General features: G+C 40.5%; 2 protein-coding genes across 2 annotated transcripts; one reads left to right on the top strand and one right to left on the bottom strand.

The window, feature by feature from the left end:
• Window positions 1–1,569: 1,569 nt before the first annotated feature.
• LOC130878492 (olfactory receptor 3A1-like) lies at window positions 1,570–2,517 on the top strand. The gene has a single exon (XM_057776485.1). It carries the CDS (start codon window positions 1,570–1,572, stop codon window positions 2,515–2,517), a length of 948 nt encoding a protein of 315 aa, XP_057632468.1.
• Window positions 2,518–10,833: 8,316 nt separating this feature from the next.
• LOC130877029 (olfactory receptor 1P1-like) lies at window positions 10,834–11,775 on the bottom strand. Its single transcript, XM_057773943.1, has one exon. The coding sequence runs from the start codon at window positions 11,773–11,775 to the stop codon at window positions 10,834–10,836; it is 942 nt and encodes a 313-aa protein (XP_057629926.1).
• Window positions 11,776–20,650: the final 8,875 nt, after the last annotated feature.

Genomic DNA, 20,650 nt, shown 5'->3' on the forward strand with positions numbered 1-20,650 from the left:
TCTATTGCCTCACTACGGTGACATTTATTAGGGCTTGTATCTTTGACCTGGTCTTGCCTGTATGCATACCCTCCTCTCATTTCTTGTGACTAATTTTGAGGTCCCAAGAGGCAGACACTATGATGGGAAATCCCCAGGATAGAAATATATATCCTCGCTGCCTTCACTGAATTACTGAAGCTGAATGAGTTTGTGTTTCTTGTCTCCATATATACTCTTCCACTACACTGGTTCCCTGCAATCATCAGGTGAGTTTTCATTGCTCTTTCTCTGTCCTTAAGTCACCTGAAGGGGGACTTCAGCTGTTTCTCAGCAAGTTGACTTTCCTGGCTTTACAGATAAGTTGATCAGTGTCTCAAAAGCAAAAAGGAGACTTGCACCAGATGACAAATCTTCCCCAAATGAGTGTGAGAGCTGGTTCAGTGTCAGCAATGGTCATCACCAGTGATGGTCCTCCCCAGGGAATATCCTCAACAGGAATGGTCCTCTGAAGAATCCCATCAAGAACAAACACCTGGATGGTAGTGTTAGGCAATTTAAATCATGCTTATTTTCTTCTTGGTTGAAAACAAGGCAGGAGCTACAATTCTGTGCCATGGTATGACCAGGTTTTCTTCTTTTTTTATTAGCAAAAAAATGTTTTAGTATGTTCACAAGTTCTTTCTACATAAAGTTGACCACCCACAGGGAAAGTGACCAATCTCAACTTGATAGGACAGAAGACTTGAGTGTTCTACCTGCCAACTTTTAGAAATTAAAAACTGTGGAAGCTGAAGACATGCCTCAGCAGGTTTTCTTTTTTAAGGAATGACTATTTTGACTGTAAAAATAATTTGTAAAGTCTATATTACAAGGTATGCGTGAGCCTCTGGGTTAGTAGAGCTGCATGCTCCATCTAAAATCATGCCAACCACAGGAAAACCCATGCTTCTCACTCATCTCTAACCGTCCTCCTTTTAATGTCCTTCAAAGTCTAACTTATCCAAATTCATACTGGCCCCCTAAAGAAAATCTTCTCATAATTCTCACTAGCCATCAATGCTCTTTAAAAAAAAAAAAAAACGTATCTGTCAATAAGAGTAGCAATCCATTAGTTTGTTAAATGGTGCACAGATACAATGGATTCGTGCATGTAGGCTCCAACAAGAGTTCCAGCCTTCTTTGAGCCCCTTATCCCAGGAAAATCAGATGCTGCCCTCTAGTAACTCTTACTATTCCACAATAGCAAAAACGGAGATATTTTTTCATTAGAATGAACAGTGGATTTAACCTGTGATTTATAAGTGCATTAGGTTATTGATCTGATACATGTTATAAACACACTGGCACGCAGTCAATCTCAATTCCTCAACAACAGGTTACATTTTTAAAATTATTTCTTATATTTTTTGAGATTATTATATAATCATTTGGAGGGAGGAATGGGAAGGGAGGGAATGACGTCAGCTCCTCTTTTAAGCTTCTAATTGGTGAGCTTTCCAGCAGCTGTGATTTACATTTACATTGTGATTTACAATTCATTAAGAGATCTGATTGCTTTCCTACTTGGTTGTTTCTTTAGAGGAACTCATGCAGCCAAAGCCGAGAGCCAATGGAACAACTGTTACTGAATTCATCCTGCTGGGCTTGGTGGAGACACCAGAGCTGTGGCCACTTGTCTTCACACTCTTCCTCTTGGCTTACATGACCACGGTTGGGGGCAACCTTAGCATCCTGGCAGCTGTCTTGGTGGAACCCAAGCTCCACACTCCCATGTATTTCTTCCTGGGGAATCTCTCAGTGATGGATGTGGGGTGCATCAGCGTCACCATTCCCTGCATGTTGTTTCGGCTCCTGGCTCACAAGCGTACAATTCCATATGGGGACTGCCTCACACAGCTCTTCTTCTTCCATCTGTTGGCTGGGGTTGACTGCTTCCTGTTGACAGCCATGGCTTATGACCGGTTCCTGGCCATCTGCCGGCCCCTCACCTACAGCACCCGCATGAACCACACAGTCCAGAGGATCTTGGTGGCCACATCCTGGACTTGTGCCTTCAGCAATGCACTGACACACACTGTGGCCATATCCACACTCAACTTCTGTGGCCCCAATGTGATCAATCACTTCTACTGTGACCTGCCCCAGCTCTTCCAGCTCTCCTGCTCCAGCACCCAGCTCAATGAGCTACTCCTCTTTGCAGTGGGTTTCATAATGGCAGGAACCCCCATGGCACTCATTTTCACGTCCTACATCCACGTGGCAGCCGCAGTTCTGCGAATCCGCTCTGCTGAAGGCAGGAAGAAAGCCTTCTCCACATGCAGCTCTCACCTTACTGTGGTTGCCATATTCTACGGCACAGGCATCTTTACCTACATGAGACTTGGGTCCATCAAACTTTCAGATAAGGATAAAGCTATTGGGATTTTCAACACTGTCATCAACCCCATGGTAAACCCACTCATCTACAGCCTCAGGAACCCTGATGTGCAGGCTGCCTTCTGGAGGGTATTCACAGGGAGGAGGGCAGCAGCTTAGGATGGTCTTAAGGCTCCTTCCATCTATTATTTTTAAAGCTAAATGTTGAGCTAGGGATGTCCTGAATTGTCAAACACTACAACAAATTGATCATAACTTTGTCTATTATAGAACTTAATTTAAGGGATAACAATTATTGTTCCCCAAAGAAGTTGTACCCAGGGAGACTATGGTGTGTACATAGGTCCTCCCTGATCTGCCCTTTGATGAGCTCCACCTTTGATCACTGGAGTTCCACACGTGTCTCAGAAAGCATCTTCCTGAGAAGTCTTATGTTTTCTTCAAGTTCGAGTATAGTTGATCTGTCTATGCAACCTAAGCCTAGATGTGGAAACGTTTATTCCTCTTATAAAATGTTTCTAAGATTCAGAGGAAATAAGGAGGAACTTTGCTCTTTGCTTTCATATTCCTTAGTCATTCTAGAGAATTTGGTATCTGGGTATAGCTTGCAGACCTGATTGTGAATACTAAAACTTCATGCACACATAAGAAAAGTTATGATGCAAAATGGGCTTCCCTCAATTACCATTCTTGTATGTTTCTAACCTTTAAAAGATAAAAATTTCTATTCTAAATATTTCAACCCCCTATTAACTCAATATTAAAATCCTCTCTAAATTCTCACTTTTCACCACTAAACTTCTAAAAGCTGTAAATCCACATATGAATACAAACACTATCCTGAGTGAGGTAAGCCAGACCCAAAAAGAGGAACAGGGGATGTACTCACTCATATTTGGTTTCTAGCCATAAATAAAGGACATTGAGCCTATAATTCATGATCCTAGAGAAGCTAAATAAGAAGGTGAACCCAAAGAAAAGCATATAGGCATCCTCCTGAATATTAACCTTCATCAGGCGATGAAAGGAGACAGAGACAGAGACCTACATTAGAGCACCGGACTGAAATCTCAAGGTCCAAATCAGGAGCAGAAGGAGACAGAGCACGAGCAAGGAACTCAGGACCGCGAGGGGTGTACCCACACACTGAGACAATGGGGATGTTCTACCAGGAACTCACCAAGGCCAGCTGGCCTGGGTCTGAAAAAAGCATGGGATAAAACCGGACTCGCTGAACATAGCGGACAATGAGGACTACTGTGAACTGAAGAACAATGGCAATGGGTTTTGATCCTACTGCACGTACTGGCTTTGTGGGAGCCTAGGCAGTTGGGATGCTCACCTTACTAGACCTGGATGGAGGTGGGTGGTCCTTGGACTTCCCACGGGGCAGGGGACCCTGATTGCTCTTAGGGCTGACAAGGGAGGGGGACTTGATTAGGGGAGGGGGAGGGAAATGGGAGGCAGTGGCGGGGAGGAGGCAGAAATCTTTAATAAAGAAATAAATAAATTAATTTAAAAAAAATCTCACTATGATACCTCACCCTGTCAGGGAAAGTGACTCTAACCTAAAGTGTTCTCTCATCCTGTTTTCTGTTTACCAGCCATCAATCTAGTCATCACTTAGGTACATCTTCCTCCTCACATGATTTTTAGACTAATCACTTCTTCTTGACAGTGTTATTATCTGCTTGATGTTTCTCCTATCCATTTTTCTAACACTCTTTTCTGACCTAAATCTATGGCTTAATTCTCTATGATATTTGATGTGGGTAGGCAGATGGGAGGGATGGCTAAGATAGAGATGGAAAGAAAGGGTGTGGAAAAGGGACATACAGCAACATTGGAGGTACAGCATTTGTGAGAAAATTTAAGTCACTGATGTGGAAATAAGGAGAAATCAGGATAAAAGATCAAGTAAAAGGCTTGAGAAGAAATAATAGAAGCATTAGAGAGGTGACATGGACCACAGGGATAGAATAGAAGATAGAAAAGAACTCAAAAATGATAACAAGAGGCTATTAAAAGAGTTGAGAGGGATAACATTTATATGTCAGAGATAGATGATTTGGACTTTGCATTCTGTGTGGTCAAGCCATAACTAGTTCCTTACAGCCCTGAAGCCATTGCTATAGTCCATCATCTATCTTAAATTTTCATCAAGTTTTGATGAGTGTGCTAGAATGCCTAGGGACTCCACTGCATCTCTCTACCCAGAGAGGCACGTATAAAGTCAGGAAGATTGTCTGCCAGATGAGGAAATACAGCAGGGATGAGGAAATGTTGGGTATGAACCCAATAAAGATTGTAAGTAACACCTGGTTCACATTCCTGCCTTTTGATTCATTTCTACTAATGTTATCAAAAGACAGATAGAAAGATAGATCTTTCTTGATCATTTTTTACTCATAAGACAAACTAGGACACAAACAATGAACTTTTTACAGGGGTCTGGGAAAACGTCAAGAGTTCTCAGCTCATATCCTCTGCTGTCTGTGATGTCCTTGACCTGGAGCAAACTCCTTAACATCTCTTGATGTACTTGGCAGGAGGGACAAAGCAATCATCAAGGCTCCCTCACCACTAATGTTGTCTGGTTCTGTTAGTCTAAGTATCTCAAAAGATTCTTATCCTATTAGTGCAGGGAGTGGTCACTTCTTCCACCATAGCTTCTCACCATCAACAACACCACAGTGAAACAAGGTTTGTTTGTCTCTGGAGCAGCTGGCCATTCACGACATGCTTCAAGGGGTGAGTTGCCTACTGACTTGCCATGGCACTGTCACTAAAAGAAACAGAGCAACTAACACCAGTATCACAAGAAGCACTTCAGGCAATGACTGCCCAAAAAAGTCACACAGTTTCTGAAAATTTTTCAAAGCTTCCCTTTCCTCTTAAATCTTTCTCTTGTTATTTTTCTTCCAAACTAGAAATGTCTTCACAATTTAAATTTGTCACTAGCCCTGAAATACGTCATGTCTTAAATGTTCAAATGGTGCAGAATGTTACCACTGCCTTTCTACACCAGCACCACAACAGCGCCCCACACACCCGCACATACACACATCAAAACATCATATTGCTTTGTAACTAACTTTCCTCATTTACATTATATAATTACCGAAATCAACCTAAAAACCCATCTTATTCATTTTTAAAGCTATAAAATGTTGCACTTTATTTATTAACAATGATATGCTTTGCCAACTCATTTATATTTTTTGTTTTTTTAATTGTTAATAATTCTTAGATTGATATTTATCTCTGCTCCCATATATATGCAATTACCTCCACTGGTTACATTCCTACAAGTAATATTTAAATCTTGGTGTCTGTGCACTAAAAAAAATAGAAATTTAAACTTTGGAAGTATTCTTTCTTTTGCCAGAAAAAAATGCAGCATTTTGAATCTTGATTGGCACTGTGTGAGAAATGCTTATTACTGCACACCTTTGTGCAGTATTTTAAATGTATTTTTATCTTAAACAGGTAAATACAACATTGTATTATTCTTTAATTTTAATTCCTCTACAAATGTAATTAGTTATTGCTAGACAGACAGACAGACAGACAGATAGATGTTGATTTATCAGTTATTTTCATTTCCTTTCAGTAAGTTGTCTATTCTGGTCTAAATGAGGACTCAGTAAAGAACTGACCATTCCATGGTTAGGGAGAGGATTTTATTAAAGGTTAAAGAGGAAGAGAACAGCCAGAGGCATCTGGAAGAGTCCAGAGCAGAAAGATAAAAAACCAGACTGAACATGGACACGTCTAGAGAAGTGGGGCATGGAAAAATCAGGTGAGTTATAAGGAGGACAAGTAGCTGAGGGAAGGGAAAACTGTGAACTGGAGCAGCCCAGAAGTTAATGGTAGAAGAGATGGTGAGAAGACCCAGGATGTTAGTGTGGACTTTGAAAAGCATAATAGGTACACATGAATAGGGACCAAAGGTGTCTGGAGACTGGCATAGACTTTGACCTTTGGGAAAACGTCCTGTCTGGCGAGTAGAACCAAATCCACAGGCTGTTGAGGAATGCTGTTTCTTGTACAGCGCTACTCAAGCTGAACCAAGACTCTCATTTGGGGTTTATTCGCTGTCTTTGGGGAATTGGGGTTCCCTGTGGACTTGACATCAGGTTTCTGAGGAGTGAGGTGGTTGTCCCTTTGGTTAGTTTGCTTGCCATTTTAAATTTTACTTCATTATTAATTAAGTAAAACTTACCTGGTAAGTGAAAATTGTACATATTCATGGGCTAGCATGAATGAATATTGTATAACCTATGCTGTGATTGGAAGACACTATTCATGTTCCAAGATGGCCCCTTTGTCATGTACCCCACACACGTAACCCCCAAGTCCCCATCTATCTGTACCTTTCAGAGCCTCCACTGCCCAAATTGAGTTTCGCATTTTCATGAAATTTATCATTTTGTTTGTGACAAACATAATTAAAGGAATTTCCATTAAATGTTGTATCAATGTTGTATCTCTCTGTGGCATCTTTTAGGACTTCCTGGTTTCCCTTCAAGCCAATAATTTAGTGCTTATTTTTGTGTTCACGCTAACTTTTTTCTCAGTTGATTACAAGTGTCCTATCACAATTAAAGGTAAGGTCAGTCACCTGTAAAATGTGTGTGATAAACAGCAAAAGACAAAGCACAGCATAAGATCAGAGTTGTCACCCCACGGAGACTTTTGTCAAATACATTCGCCTGATAAAAAACTCGTACTAGGGAAAAATAAAAAAGAACCTTTAGGAATTTCACAACTCAGTGACCCCAGAAGGAAACTTTATACCTCTTAAAATTCTAGCAAGAGCCCAAAAGCTGGGGTTCAGATAGACAAAAGAGGCCTATAGACACTATACAAATGAAGGTATAAAAATACGGGATAGATATGCAACACCATTTTCCATCATAAAAAAGCAAATTAAAGCTACAAGGCCACTGACGTTGAGCTTCTAGAAGATTCTGTTCCCTACTGCCTTTCGCCTATTTCCTCACTACAGGAATGTCCTCTGAAGCTTACCAGGAAACTTAAGCAATGATTCCTCTGGTCCCATGTAAGGTGTCTGCTCCCAGAATCTTCTGCCCCCTTCCTGAGTGCCCCTCTAATGTGTCTACCATCATCCTGCCTGAGCTTCCACACACATCTCAGTGGTTCATTTGGACCAACTTCAAGCATCTTTGCAAGAACATCCATTTCTGCAGTAGGGAAAGTTCTTCCATAACAGGTAAATCTCTCTATGTCATCTTGTCTAGCCCCACTCCTTGGTCATAACTGTGCTCCCACTTTCTCCAGAAACTGGAGGAATTCTCAGTCTGGACAAGATGCCTAGACAGTGAATCAAATCCCTATTGCTACTGAAACATATTTCTGTAAACTGAAAGCCTTAAAACCACAGGGATCTATTATTTCATCTTTCTAGAGATCAAAAGTCTGAAATAATCTGGTAAAGCTAGTGTAAAGGTTTTAGTGGATACAGTTCATCCTAGATGCCCCTGAAAAAGTTAATTCACATCTCCAATTCTATTGGCTCCTGGAATTCCTTGGCTTACTGCCACATCCCTTCAACATTCATTTCCAATGTCTTCCATCAGCCTGTTCATCTTCCAGGTTGCAAATATACCAGAAAGCCAAAATCCTGCCTGGACATTTGAACCACCTCACAAGCACCCTTTCTGGGCACCACCAATTCAGTCAGACTTTTTGGTGAAAGCCCTGAGCATTTGTGTTTTCTTCTTTTTTTTTAATTATTTTTATTCTTTTTAAATTAAAATTTCCACCTGTCCCCGTTCCCCATTTTCCTCCCCCTCCTCCCAAATATTGCCCCTCCCCCCGCTCCCCTTTCCCTATCCCCACTCCTCTTCTCCTCCCCCCACTCCATTCCCCCTCCCTCTCGATACTGAAGAGCAGTCCAAATTCCCTGCCCTGCGGGAAGACCAAGGTCCTCCCACTTCTATCTAGGTCCAGGAAGGTGATCGTCCAAACAGGCTAAGCTCCCACAAAGCCAGTTCATGTATTAGGATCGAAACCTAGTGCCATTGTCCTTGGCTTCTCACCAGCCTTCACTGTCCGCCATGCTCAGAGAGTCCAGTTTCAACCCATGCTTATTCAGTCCCAGTCCAGCTGGCCTTGGTGGGCTCCCAATAAATCAGTTCCAATGTCACAGTGGGTGGGTGCACCCCTCGTGGTTGTGTTTTCTTCTTAAAGCATCCCATGGGGAATGGAACTCTAGCCCAATGGAGCAGTCAGAATTGAAGCTGCAAATATAAACCACTGTAGCTTCCTAAGATACCAACTGTCTTCTTTGCATCTTCTTTTAAATTATTTTCTCTTCCCAGTTCAAGACTATCAGTCAGAGTAACATGAGACAGAACTACATATGCCTTAAAAATTAAGGAGATGGCAAGAAAAAACTCATGGCTGGAAGAATCATTCAGAGGAATCCTAAAACAACAGTGATGGGAACCTCTGAAAAGCACTAAAGCCTGGCTGTCACCTCCCATGACTCCTGGGAAAGTTTGAACATCGAGCATCTATGGCAGCTCCTATATAATTTTAATGTGAAGCCAAGCTAGAGGCTTGCTGCATTGCCATGCCTGTCTGTTACTAAATGCTTTTTGCCTGCTCTACAGTCCACGCTAATGGGTGACTTTCTGGTTTGCTAAAGACTGCATACTCAGCCTGTCTGTGGAGACTTGTAGATGGAGACTGTTCGTTTGTTCCCAGCTGCCCAGACCTGAAATTATCACACAGAAACTATATTAATTGCAACACTGCTTGGCCAATGACTCTAGCGTATTCCTAGCTAGCTCTTACATCTTGAATTAACCCATTTCTATTAATCTGTGTATTTTGATATGGCTGTGGCTTACCGGGTAAAGTTCTGGTGTATCTGTCTCCTTTGATAGCTACATGGCGTCTCCTTGACTCCACCTACTTTCTCCTCAATCTCTGCTTGGAATTCCTGCCTTGCTCTATTCCACCCTGCCATAGGCCAAAAGCAGCTTCTTTATTAACCAATGGTAATAAAACATATTCATAGCATGCAGAAGGGAATTCCACATCAGGGACTTCTCATTCATCCCTATCTCTTCTACATTTCAGGTCACAGCTAAGACCAGAGACACCCATGTATCAACCACTGAGCTCATTTACCATTTTTATAAAGGATTTTGAGCATGGTTTTTGTTCCAATTACAACAAGAAATCATGGGGAATTTTAAGCTGTGGGTGGAGTATGTTTCTGGAGCTAAAAGAAAGCTAAGACCCCTTCCCAAAAAAGTCAGGAAAACTTCCCAAGAACAAAGAGTGGCTTTTACCAGTGTTTTCCCAGGGTCTGTTCTTCAGCTAGTCTTTGTATTTTCTGTTCCCTTTTTTTCAACCTTTCATTATTTCATTGCATGAACTTCACAGAGTGTACTGACATAAACAGCAATGGGAAGATCAACCACTCAATATCCTCTTGATTAGGTCAGAGACTTCATAGACACAAGATATGAGTCTACTGATAACAGAACAAAGAACATGGTTTGAAACAAGCATTTTCCAAGTGGAAGGAGCTTACTCTGAAGAATGACAAACAGTGTAGCAAATCCATAGACAGTTACCGCCTTGCCTTTTATCCCCGCCATCAGTGCTGTGTTGTCTATAACCTCAGGAGCTTGACTTTCCACACTCCAGCTCTGCAGTGGGTTTGTTCACACCCGTGTCGCCACAAGCAGGAGAGCAACGTGTTTGTAATGGCAAAGAAATACAAGGTCACGAGAGGGTAATCTTGGTGAAAGAGAGAACAGAAACGGTATAAGTGCCAGAGATCCTAGAGAACTACAGCAAAATAATGTCTTCTGCATGAGACGGGGTTGTTACGTTCATTAACCTTCAACAGCTATAGTTGCCAGCACACGGCCATATAAGCCCACTCCCAGCTGAGACAACCAACTGCTGTGTGAGGAATACAAGTTTGAATCAGAAGGAGATATATACATGTGAGCTCATGTGTGGGGCGCATACAATAGATGAAGAGGAAATTAATTTGATAGTGAAATGGACAGATCATAGGAGAAGATGGATGAGGGAGCAATCTGATATTGTCAGAGAGGGTGGGAATTATAAAAATACACTTTATTCTCCAAAAAGTACATTTTCTTTGGGGCAAAAAAAAATGAATTTTCAGCTCCAGAATAATTGTGCACACAGAAACAATTGTCTAATATGCTGTCTTTTATTGAGTAAATCATCCTTCTGAGAATGAGATCACAAAATAAATGAACAAAGAAACATTTCATAACAAGTCCACACCTAAAGAAAATCTTTCATTTCCTCAAATCTAAGAAACTTGAGTGAGGAGTAAGTGAGCAGGGCTATGGTAGACCATATGTAGGATTCAGAAGGAGACACTTGAGGTAGAAAATTCTGGAAGATCCTCAGAAGAGGGAATAGAGGACACATTTTATTCCTTTGCAAAAGTCAAGAGAAGATTTTGCCCCTGAGAATTCTGACCAGTGCCTCCTTCATGTCTTTGTTCCGAAGGCTGTAAATGAAGGGATTCAGCAGTGGAGTCACCACCGTGTACATGACAGCAGCTGCTGTGTCCTCTACCACTGAGTTGGAGGATGAGGATGAGGGGCACAGATAAGCCCTTATCACTGTTCCAAAGAACAAGGCCACCACAGCAAGGTGGGACCCACAGGTAGAAAAGGCCTTGCGCCTCCCCTGGGCAGAAGGAACTCTGAGGATAGCTGACACAATGCGGAAATAAGACACAAGGATGAGCAAAAAGGGGATTAAAATGACAGCGCCCCCCAAGAATAGAAGCACAAGCTCATTAATTCGGGTGTCAGTGCAAGCGATTTTCATTAGGGGTCCCAGGTCACAGTAGAAATCTGGAATGACCTTCTTGGAGCAGAAGGAGAGCCGGAATATGAGGAAGGTGTGTGTCATGGCAACAAGATTTGTAAGGGTCCAGCAGGCTGTCACCAAGAGTGAGCAACGCCTGAAGCTCATGATCATTGTGTAGTGGAGAGGGTGACAAATGGCCACAAATCGGTCATAGGCCATTGTGGCCAGGAGGAAGATGTCCATGTCTCCAAAGGTTAAGAAGAAGTATAGCTGGGCCAGACATCCTGCATAGGAGATGGTCCTGCTCTGGAAGCGGATGTTCACCAGGGCCTTGGGTACCGTGGTGGAGGTGAAAAGGATGTCATCACAAGACAGGCTGGCCAGGAAGAAGTACATGGGGGTGTGGAGTCGTACATCAGTAACAATGGCCAGGACAATGAGCAGATTGCCAGCCAAGGTGACCAGGTACATCCACAGGAAGAGCAGGAAGAGGATGCGCTGCTGTTCTGGCTGCTCTGAGAGTCCCCAGAGGAGGAACTCAAAGGTGCTGGTCTGGTTCCCTCTTGCCATGAGCACCGAGGTCAGTGAGGGAAGTCCTGAGCTTGCTTTCTGAGATGTTTCACTCTAGAAGATTGCTGCACACACCCTTCTCTGAGCTCTAGAGAAGAGTCACAGAGTTTGCATAGTAACCATTTGGAATATTCATAGACCATTTAATGTAGCCTGCCCAAGATGCTCTTCCAGAAAGTTCTGCAAGATGTAAATGATAATGGGAGAAGATATAAGGGGAGGGAGAGGAAAAGAGGGGAGTGGAGAAAAATATAATGCTCAATAAAAACAATTTTAAAAATGATGAATACAAAATGATATGGGGGAATCATTCCATAACTTGTATTTGCTTTTAATACATAGTATAAAAATTTCAAATTAAAACAAAAAATCAATTAAAATCATTTACAAAGCTTAAAGAAGACAGTAACAATGTTAGAAAATAAAAATGCCTCATAATCCTGGAAAACAGTTAAATATCTTTGGTAGAGAATTACTAATAACAAAAACATATTTTACAATCTGCATTCTATAAAATACGCAATAGGTTGTTGCTAAGCAGGATCACTGAGTGTGTTGTAGAACACTGTCACTTCCTCCTTAATAACTATGCATTGGGCACTACCTCCCCAAATCCATCCCAGGACTCTTCCTCCCTCTAAAGGTCACTGTTCTACATGTGTTGGATTATCATAGACTACCCATAAATATGTGAAATTATGTGTCAGTTACAAAATAAAATACTATTAACTAACAAAATTACTGAATGCCTAGAAAATAATGCTAGCAATGTCACACATCAGAGTCTGTGGAATATTAGCAGCACAGCGAAGGAGAATACACTGACACAAACACCTTTGCAAGATATGATAACCCATACAATACTCAACGACAAGAACAAAATGAAGAAAAGCAATGAATGGAAAAACAGTTTGGGTCAAGTTGAAGCTCAACATCAGAAAACCAACAAAAGCATTTCTTATTATATCCATCAGGCAGTCTGTCTACATGCAAAGGAATGAATTAAAACCCTACCTCAGAGCATATACAATACTAATTCAGAATGGACAAAGGCCTAACATGTAAGAGTTAAAGCTGTAAAAGTATCTGAAGAAAATACAAGCCTAAATTTTCAAGTAAATCAATGGTTTCTTAGCTATGACACTAAAATCCATGTCACACAATAACATGACAGTAAAGAAAACACCATCAAATTACATTTAATTTTAATTAAATTAAAACTCAATTTAAATTGAACTTTAAATAATTGAAACATTTGTGCTTCAAAGTATAATCCCAAAAATTCAGAATGTGGGAGGTTATTTGTTTTTGAGAGAGGATCACATGTAGCAAATCTATCCTCAAATTCTCTACATAGTAAATGATGACCTAGAACTACTGACCCTTCTGCCTCAACCTCCTGCATTCTGAGACTATAGATATGTGCCAGTGTGCTCCATTTGGAAAGTAATGTTTAAAATTTTTCTCTAGAATATATAAGCAACAGGTTAGCTAACAGTGATATATTTTAAGCATTGTTCAGCACACACTTTCCCAAGCAACTTTACTGAACCCATATGATGAGATGTACTTTTCTTTGAGTCTAAGGAATTGTCTCCTAGAAGGCATAGCTGTCTGCACTAATGTTTTCATACAGAAGACATTTTCTGTGGACAACCAACAAACAAAATTGATTCAAAGAGCAAAAAAAAGGAGAGTGAGAAACACAAGCACACAATGAGAAGCCACTTCCCACCTTCTAGATCATCAAGCCAGTAAGTCAGGAAACATGAACTGTATCAAGGATGAGAAAACCCTGATACCCAAGGACCTGTTGGTGGAATGTGAAACAGTGTGACCAATAGGGAAAACAATGTAACATTTCTCAAAAGGCTCATCATAGGGTTGTATAGCCTCATTACACCCAGGAAAGGAAAAACATGTATATAAACTTCTTAACATTATTCATTATAGACAAAAGCTGAAAACAACTCAAATGCCTACCAATTGGTGAACGAATCCATAGTGACACAGCCGTGCCCCTGACTCTACATCGCAGATGTCATCAAGTCGGTCTGTTCTGCATCAGAGGTAGGGCTGCATCCTGGGAACTCATACTTCCAACAAGCTCCAGGTATTGCTGATGCTGGGCAAAGAGGGCGTGGTACCCTCATCAGTCAGTCCTTGCTGTACAAAATGAGCTGCTAAAGACTAAAGTCTGCAATGGGAATTCTAGAAACCATGCTCAATGCAATATCCTGGATTAGGTTCCACTTGAACAAACAGATCTACAGGGAAAGTTTGCAAGCAGTGGTGGCACGCGCCTTTAATCCCAGCACTCAGGAGGCAGAGGCAGGCGGATCTCTGTGAGCTCAAGGCCAGCCTGGTCTACAAGAACTAGTTTCCAAGACAAGCTTCAAAGCTACGGTGAAACCCTGTATTGAAAAAAACGGGGGGAGTTTGCAGGATATCTAGATAAATTGAACATTGGTAGAATAGAATAAAATTATTGTTAGTTAAACAGGCATTAAAAATGCTTTTGAGGCAATATGTAAAAGGATTCTTTTTAAGATATAGACTGAATTTTTATAGATGTAATAATGCAGTAACTATAGGTTGTTTTAACATATTTCAACAGAAAAAAAATGTGTTATTACAACCTGCATAGGATACTGGAAACATTAAATGAATGTTCTAGAAATAATAACTTATTTTGTGAAATAAAAACTTAAGCTATACTTCCCAAATTCAGATGTCAACATCAAAGAATACAAAGTAATGAGAAAAGGAGATACAGTTATAAAAACTAAGATTCCCAAGATCCAATCCAATAATCTGAGAACCCCATGGGAAGAAACTAAGTAAAGTGCTGGAACCTGAAGCAATTTCTACTAAGATGGAATGACCCCGCTTTTATAAATATGTACAATTTTCTGGATTCTACATGCAGTTTTAAAGATTAAGAAGACCCCTATTTATATATCCTGGAATTTTTTTAGTGCCAAAGACATTCATTTGTCAAACTCTGTTAGCACTAGCAAGCATCTCTCGTGAGCATCCTAAGATACTGTAGGGAGATCTTCATCTGGTTTGCACTGTTCGACCATTTATCTCCATCTGATTGGGAGGAAGCTGGTGCTCAGAGATCTTGCCTAATGTACACTGTGAAACATTCCTAAAACTCCAGAATTTGGATATTTGCTTGTACCATCTCAAGTTGACTCTTCCCTCGTGTTTTTAGGTGAACTCAAAGCTGGGTCTCCCCGACCATAAGGACTTTCTCAGTGAGGTAGGAGCAGATGAGGTTTTCAGGACGAACAGTGTGACTCCCACTCAGGCTGATATGTACAGAGGAGCTATGGAAGGATCCATGATGGGAGATTATTCACCAAATGAGGGATAGATGTAAGATATACACATACCAACAATTTCTAAAATTTTGATAACCAGAACTAGACATATAAATTTTGTAAAAGTGAAGACAGTAAACTTTCAAGACTAAAACCTCTAAAACATCTAAGAATAAACACAAGTAAAGCTTAAGACCTAAATAATGAAAACCATAAAATTTTATTTTAAAAGGGGATCCTCCTTATTTTAAAAGAGAAGAGAAAATACCCCATATTCTATGCTAATACCAGTCATTATCATAAAACTATAATCTCCTTCAAATAAAAGTATGATTATTATACAATTGCAATTAAATCACTTGTGGTAATTCTTAAGTCTAATTTCATATAATAATGAGCCAACTATACCCAGTTTCTCTCCATTATACCATTCACTTCATACTTCACAACAGTCTCTAGGTGCTAAGGTTATTTTGTTTTCTTTCTTCTGATGCTTTTCTAAAAATGAATTATTTCTTTTATCTTTTAAGATTATAATATAATTGCATCATTTTCCTTTGCCTCCAAACCCTCTCATACACCCCTCTTTGTACTCTTTCAAATTCATTTCCTCTTTTTTCATTAATTGCTGTTACATATATGTGTATGTGTACGTGTTCATGTTCATATATATATATATTCTTAAATACAAAAATACAACTTTCTCCATATGTATAATGTCCCATGTAATCATGTTTTCAAGGCTGACCACATGGTATAGTATTACCAGTTGGTGTGTTCTTCCTTGGAGAAGACAATTTCTTCTGATCTCGGCATTCCTTAGCTGCCTGCCATGGTTCTTTGTCTAGGGTTGAAACTTCTCCTGGATTTATATGTGTGCAAGTGTACATGCATGCGCATGTTCACACACACACACACGCACACACACAGGTGTCCACATTAGCGTATCTATTGTCCTTGCTCAACTCATGTTTTGACAGTCATGTTGCTTTCTATTTTCCCGATAGAAGGCCTATTTTTCGCTCACAACTGTGTGTTCATCCAGACTGAAAACACAATACATACTTGTAACATGCTGTGGTTGAGAGACATACTGCATGCCCCTGGAACATAGGATGTTAATGCAACCAGAACATTGCAGCTCATCTGTGTACAAGGGAATGTGCACTTACTGCCACCAGTACCAGACCAGGGCAGAGATGAAAAGGACAAGTGAGTATCTGAACTGCTAGGGAGAGACATCAGGTGTCTGGGATCTGAGAGGACAGCTCCTCCCCTGACTAGGACAGAACATGTTACACTGAAGCCTGGCTGTGCCAGACCTGAGAGCTCAGGAGCAAAGAAAGATCACCCAAACTTGAGAAGGGGGCACTTTCTGGAAAACTGAGCAGCGTGTTCCTGCCAGTGCCTCAGTTGAGGCTTGGATAGAGTAGGGAAAGAGGAGCAGCAAACCCAAATCCAGCAGGTCCTTGATGCCCAAACTTCTAAATCTTAAATATGTTCAGAGGAACTAGCAGACCTCACTGCAATCCTGTGCTGAGCAAGGAAGGTAAGGGTCATGGGTTGCCTGAAGGTCACACATGAGAAAACAGCAGAACCTGGGTGTGATCTCTACTCTTATTGATTCCAAATGGCCTACCGTGGTGTGGTGTGCTTTAGACAGAACAATAGAGCCTGTGTTTAACCATGTTTAAAATCAGTCAGTTGCTCTTGGCAGCTGTTGTTCAGTGACAGGGACTTTCTACCATGGTGGTCTGCTTTGTGGCTCCCCAGTTGTCTTTCTGGGCTAGCTCTGTCCAGGTGGTCTCCTCTTACCTTTTCCATAAACAGTCCCACTCATGCTGTATCTGCTCTGTTAGTCAAATGAGACAGTTTTCATTTCCTCAGCCAGGAAGATTTCATGCCAACTCATACCTGGACTTGATGTCTGGAGTTACAACTCACCTTCGTTGTATATGGGAAGCTCTTTCAGTAACCTCTATTACATTCCGTCACTGAATTAGTATCAGTTCCTAAAGACCCTAAAGCCTTTCTGGAATTAACTGGCTAGCTGGAAATTCAATTTCAACTGCTACTATTTTAAAACAATAATTTGCTAACTCCAGCTTTACCACCACAAGAAAAACCAGTCCCTGCCTTTCTTTACCACTGTGATTCTGCTTTGCCTGAGCTAACGTCGGAAACAGAGACATTCAGCAAGCATATTAGTTTGGAGCTGGGAGGGCATGAGCATTGGTCCTTCACAGCTCTGCTCCTCCATTCAACCCTCAGAAACCAAAGCACACAGCAGTAAAAGTAACAAAAAAGCCAGTCACACGAGAACAAGTTCCAGAAGGGATTGTCCACTAACCATAGAGTCCAAGAAATATCAGCCTCTTTTCGGTCTGTTGTTGTGTCCAATTGGCCAAGTACAGACTTGCCTTGATGCAGATTCTAGGTATAGAATCTACTCTACAGGAAGGAACTTCTCAGGCAAAGAGCATACCCTTTCCCCCTAGAATACTCTCCTACCTAAAGGTACATCTAGGATGAGAGTACAACACTCTCAGCAACTCTGGAAGATGCACCCAGGGTTTCCTCTAGCAAAGCAAAAGGTTTCTTTTACCTACTTGTCCATCCCTGGGGGACGGCTCTACCTCACCGCATGCTCCTTGTTCTCAAAGCCTTTAGAGGCCACACCAGCCTTCAAAGCTCTTCAAGGCTCATCTTTCGTTTGTTCTCCTTTCGGGCTGTTTTCTGAACCTGTCCCCTAAAGTGTTTGTTGACCACACTGACTTCCATGGGAATCCTGCCTTTTGGTTGGAAAGATGTGAAATGTACACCATCGTTCCTCCCAAGCACTGCCGTTGCCAAGACTACGTTTTGCCTTCACTGTCTAGTGATTAAAATTGTCCCCCTCTACTTGCTCTTCAGAGAAGGGAAGCAAACCTTATTTACGTTTTCTCTCAGGTCCTGACATTCTGCTTCTCTGGTGGTGAACAGGGGTCCTTTAGGGTTGTGTTTCACCCCAGTTGTGAGCTCACCATACTGCATATGTGTGTCCCTGTCACCATCACAATGACTGGTGCCTCTTCTTCCATCTTCTGTGATGATTGACGTAACATGGAATGTTCCCTGAGACTCTGAGCCTATTCAGTTTCAAGTGGAGTCTAATAAGATCACATCCTGAAGCCTCCTTTGGTGCTCAGTGGAGCCCTCCACACCCCATGCAGCAGGACTGTAGGTTGAACTCTGTTCCTCAACATCAGGACCCCAATAATACCACATGAAGAGTTCCAGCCCTGAGCTGTCAGAGGACTTACCCATGTATTTATTTCCCAGAAGAACCAATGTGAGACTCCATCTCTTGTGGGAAGCTGGAGCTTGGGAATTACCTCAGGACTCACATATTCCCTCAGGACCAAGTTCTTGAAAAGAAAAAAGATGTGGTCCAGTAGCACTGGACGTCTTTCAAGAAAATTCATTAACTGTTTCCTAGACTGAACCAGAGAATGATACCCCATACAACTAAATAAAAACTCCTTTGGTGTATGACTTTTTACACAACCCCCTTAAAATAAATCAAAAGCTTTTGTTTAAATTGTTTCATTTTATGGAGATTTTGAGACAGTAAATATATTATGTATAAATATTAAAATATTTATACATATATATTATGTATATGTATATACATATAAACATATATTTATATAGTATATAATGTATATTATATAAAATACTACTATGAAATATACATTATGTATAAATGTATATTTATATGTATATACATATTAAATCATTAACATTCTCCTTTCAGTGTGGATTTTCCCTCACTCTTTGTACATGGTAATAGCATGTGCTGTAAAGAGGTTCAAGAATAAGTTTGAGATTGGTGGGAACATGCCAAGAGACAAAGAAGTCATTTTGAATGGTTCTTAATGGCTACGTCTTGGATAATGGAACAATGAAATGACACTAACATGTAGGCCAACTTGCCCCAAATAACCACACAGAGACTTCTTATTAATTATTAATTTTCAGTTGGTAGCATAGGCTTGTTACTAACAAGCTCTTGCAACTTAACCCAGATTTCTTATCTATTTTCTATCAATGAAAATAAGAATACTTTAGACACAGACAGAGGAATTTAGACAAGAACCTACTGCATCACTACATGATGAAACTGAAAAGCTACAGCCCAAGGTTCTTAGAAAACAAAGCTTATCCAGTTGCTATACAGGAACAATCAACAGATGATAGGCAGCCCCAGTGTTATGCAGAAATTTCATGGAATCCTATAGTAATATTAGATTTGAGGAGATTTAAGGAAGCAGTCATTTGAAATGGTATGCATTCACTCTATGTGAAGCAGATGCTAAATTCATGGGCAACTGAGAACAGAATCATCCCCCAAGACTTGAAAAATTTATCTACAGCAATATTGGAAGCCAATCCTCAGTTATAATGATGGAAAGAGGAAGCTAGGGCCATAAAGCAATGAGATAGGCTAGAAATATTGATATTTCCCAAGACTAGTTTCCCAACTAATTAATAGTTTGCCAACTATTAATCCTTTGTGGAAATGTGTGTGGCAGATTCTTTTAGCTAGCCCAGAGTGTGTCTCTCCATTTTATTTTTCCATATGCTGGTTTAAAAATAGTGGAAGTTTACAATAAGTTTTCTTGGGTTTTCTTCTGTGTGTGTGTGTGTGTGTGTGTGTGTGTGTGTGTGTGTGTGTGTGCAATCTGACCTAGGTGAAGTTGGTAGTTCCTACCTTAATTTAATACAGATATTTTCTATAATTGATTTTTACATTTTTGCCTTTCACAATCCTTTAGAAATTATTTTTATGGTTTACTTTTAATGTCTAGGTAATCAATTTTCATGTGATTCTATATAAGTCATATGTTCAAAAACTCTTCATCTTTCTCAGGCTCCTTCAGTCTCTTTGGTTGATTTGTTTGTCATCGCTCTGTCAGTATGATCTTAAAAGCTGAGCTATCTCTTTAGTCCCCAAGTTAGTTTCTCTATGAGCCAAAAAGGAGATCATGATCAGGTAACATTGATTCTGGTTGTCTCAAATAACATAGAAGCAGCAACATGAACCCTTATTAATTATAGAACAAAATCTCACAAGTTAACGAATTTGCCAAGTGCATTGGTGAGGACAGAAAGTAAGTAGGTTGTATCAAAGCAGAGAAAACTGCTATAAGTTTCACATGATGCTTTTAGCTTTTGAACTCATGGAAGTGAGTCTCTTAGGAACATATTTCAAAGACTATATATTTGTCAAAAAATGTTAGGTCAGATACAGAAATGAACAACGGATGCCTATTAAGAGACATAGGTATAGTAAAGATAATTTGACTATGGATATTCAACACTCCAACTCTAAAATTATCAAGTTTTGATCAAATCTAAGAAACTTAACATGAGGAATGAGTGAGCGAGTCCATGATAGAGCGTCTTTAGGATTCCGAAGGAGACACTTGAGGTAGAAAATTCTGGAAGATCCTCAGCAGAGGGAATTGAGGACACCTTCAGTTTTTCTGCAGAAGTCACTGGCT

Source organism: Chionomys nivalis, chromosome 7, assembly GCF_950005125.1.
Source record: "Chionomys nivalis chromosome 7, mChiNiv1.1, whole genome shotgun sequence".
Classification (NCBI taxonomy): Eukaryota; Metazoa; Chordata; class Mammalia; order Rodentia; family Cricetidae; genus Chionomys; species Chionomys nivalis.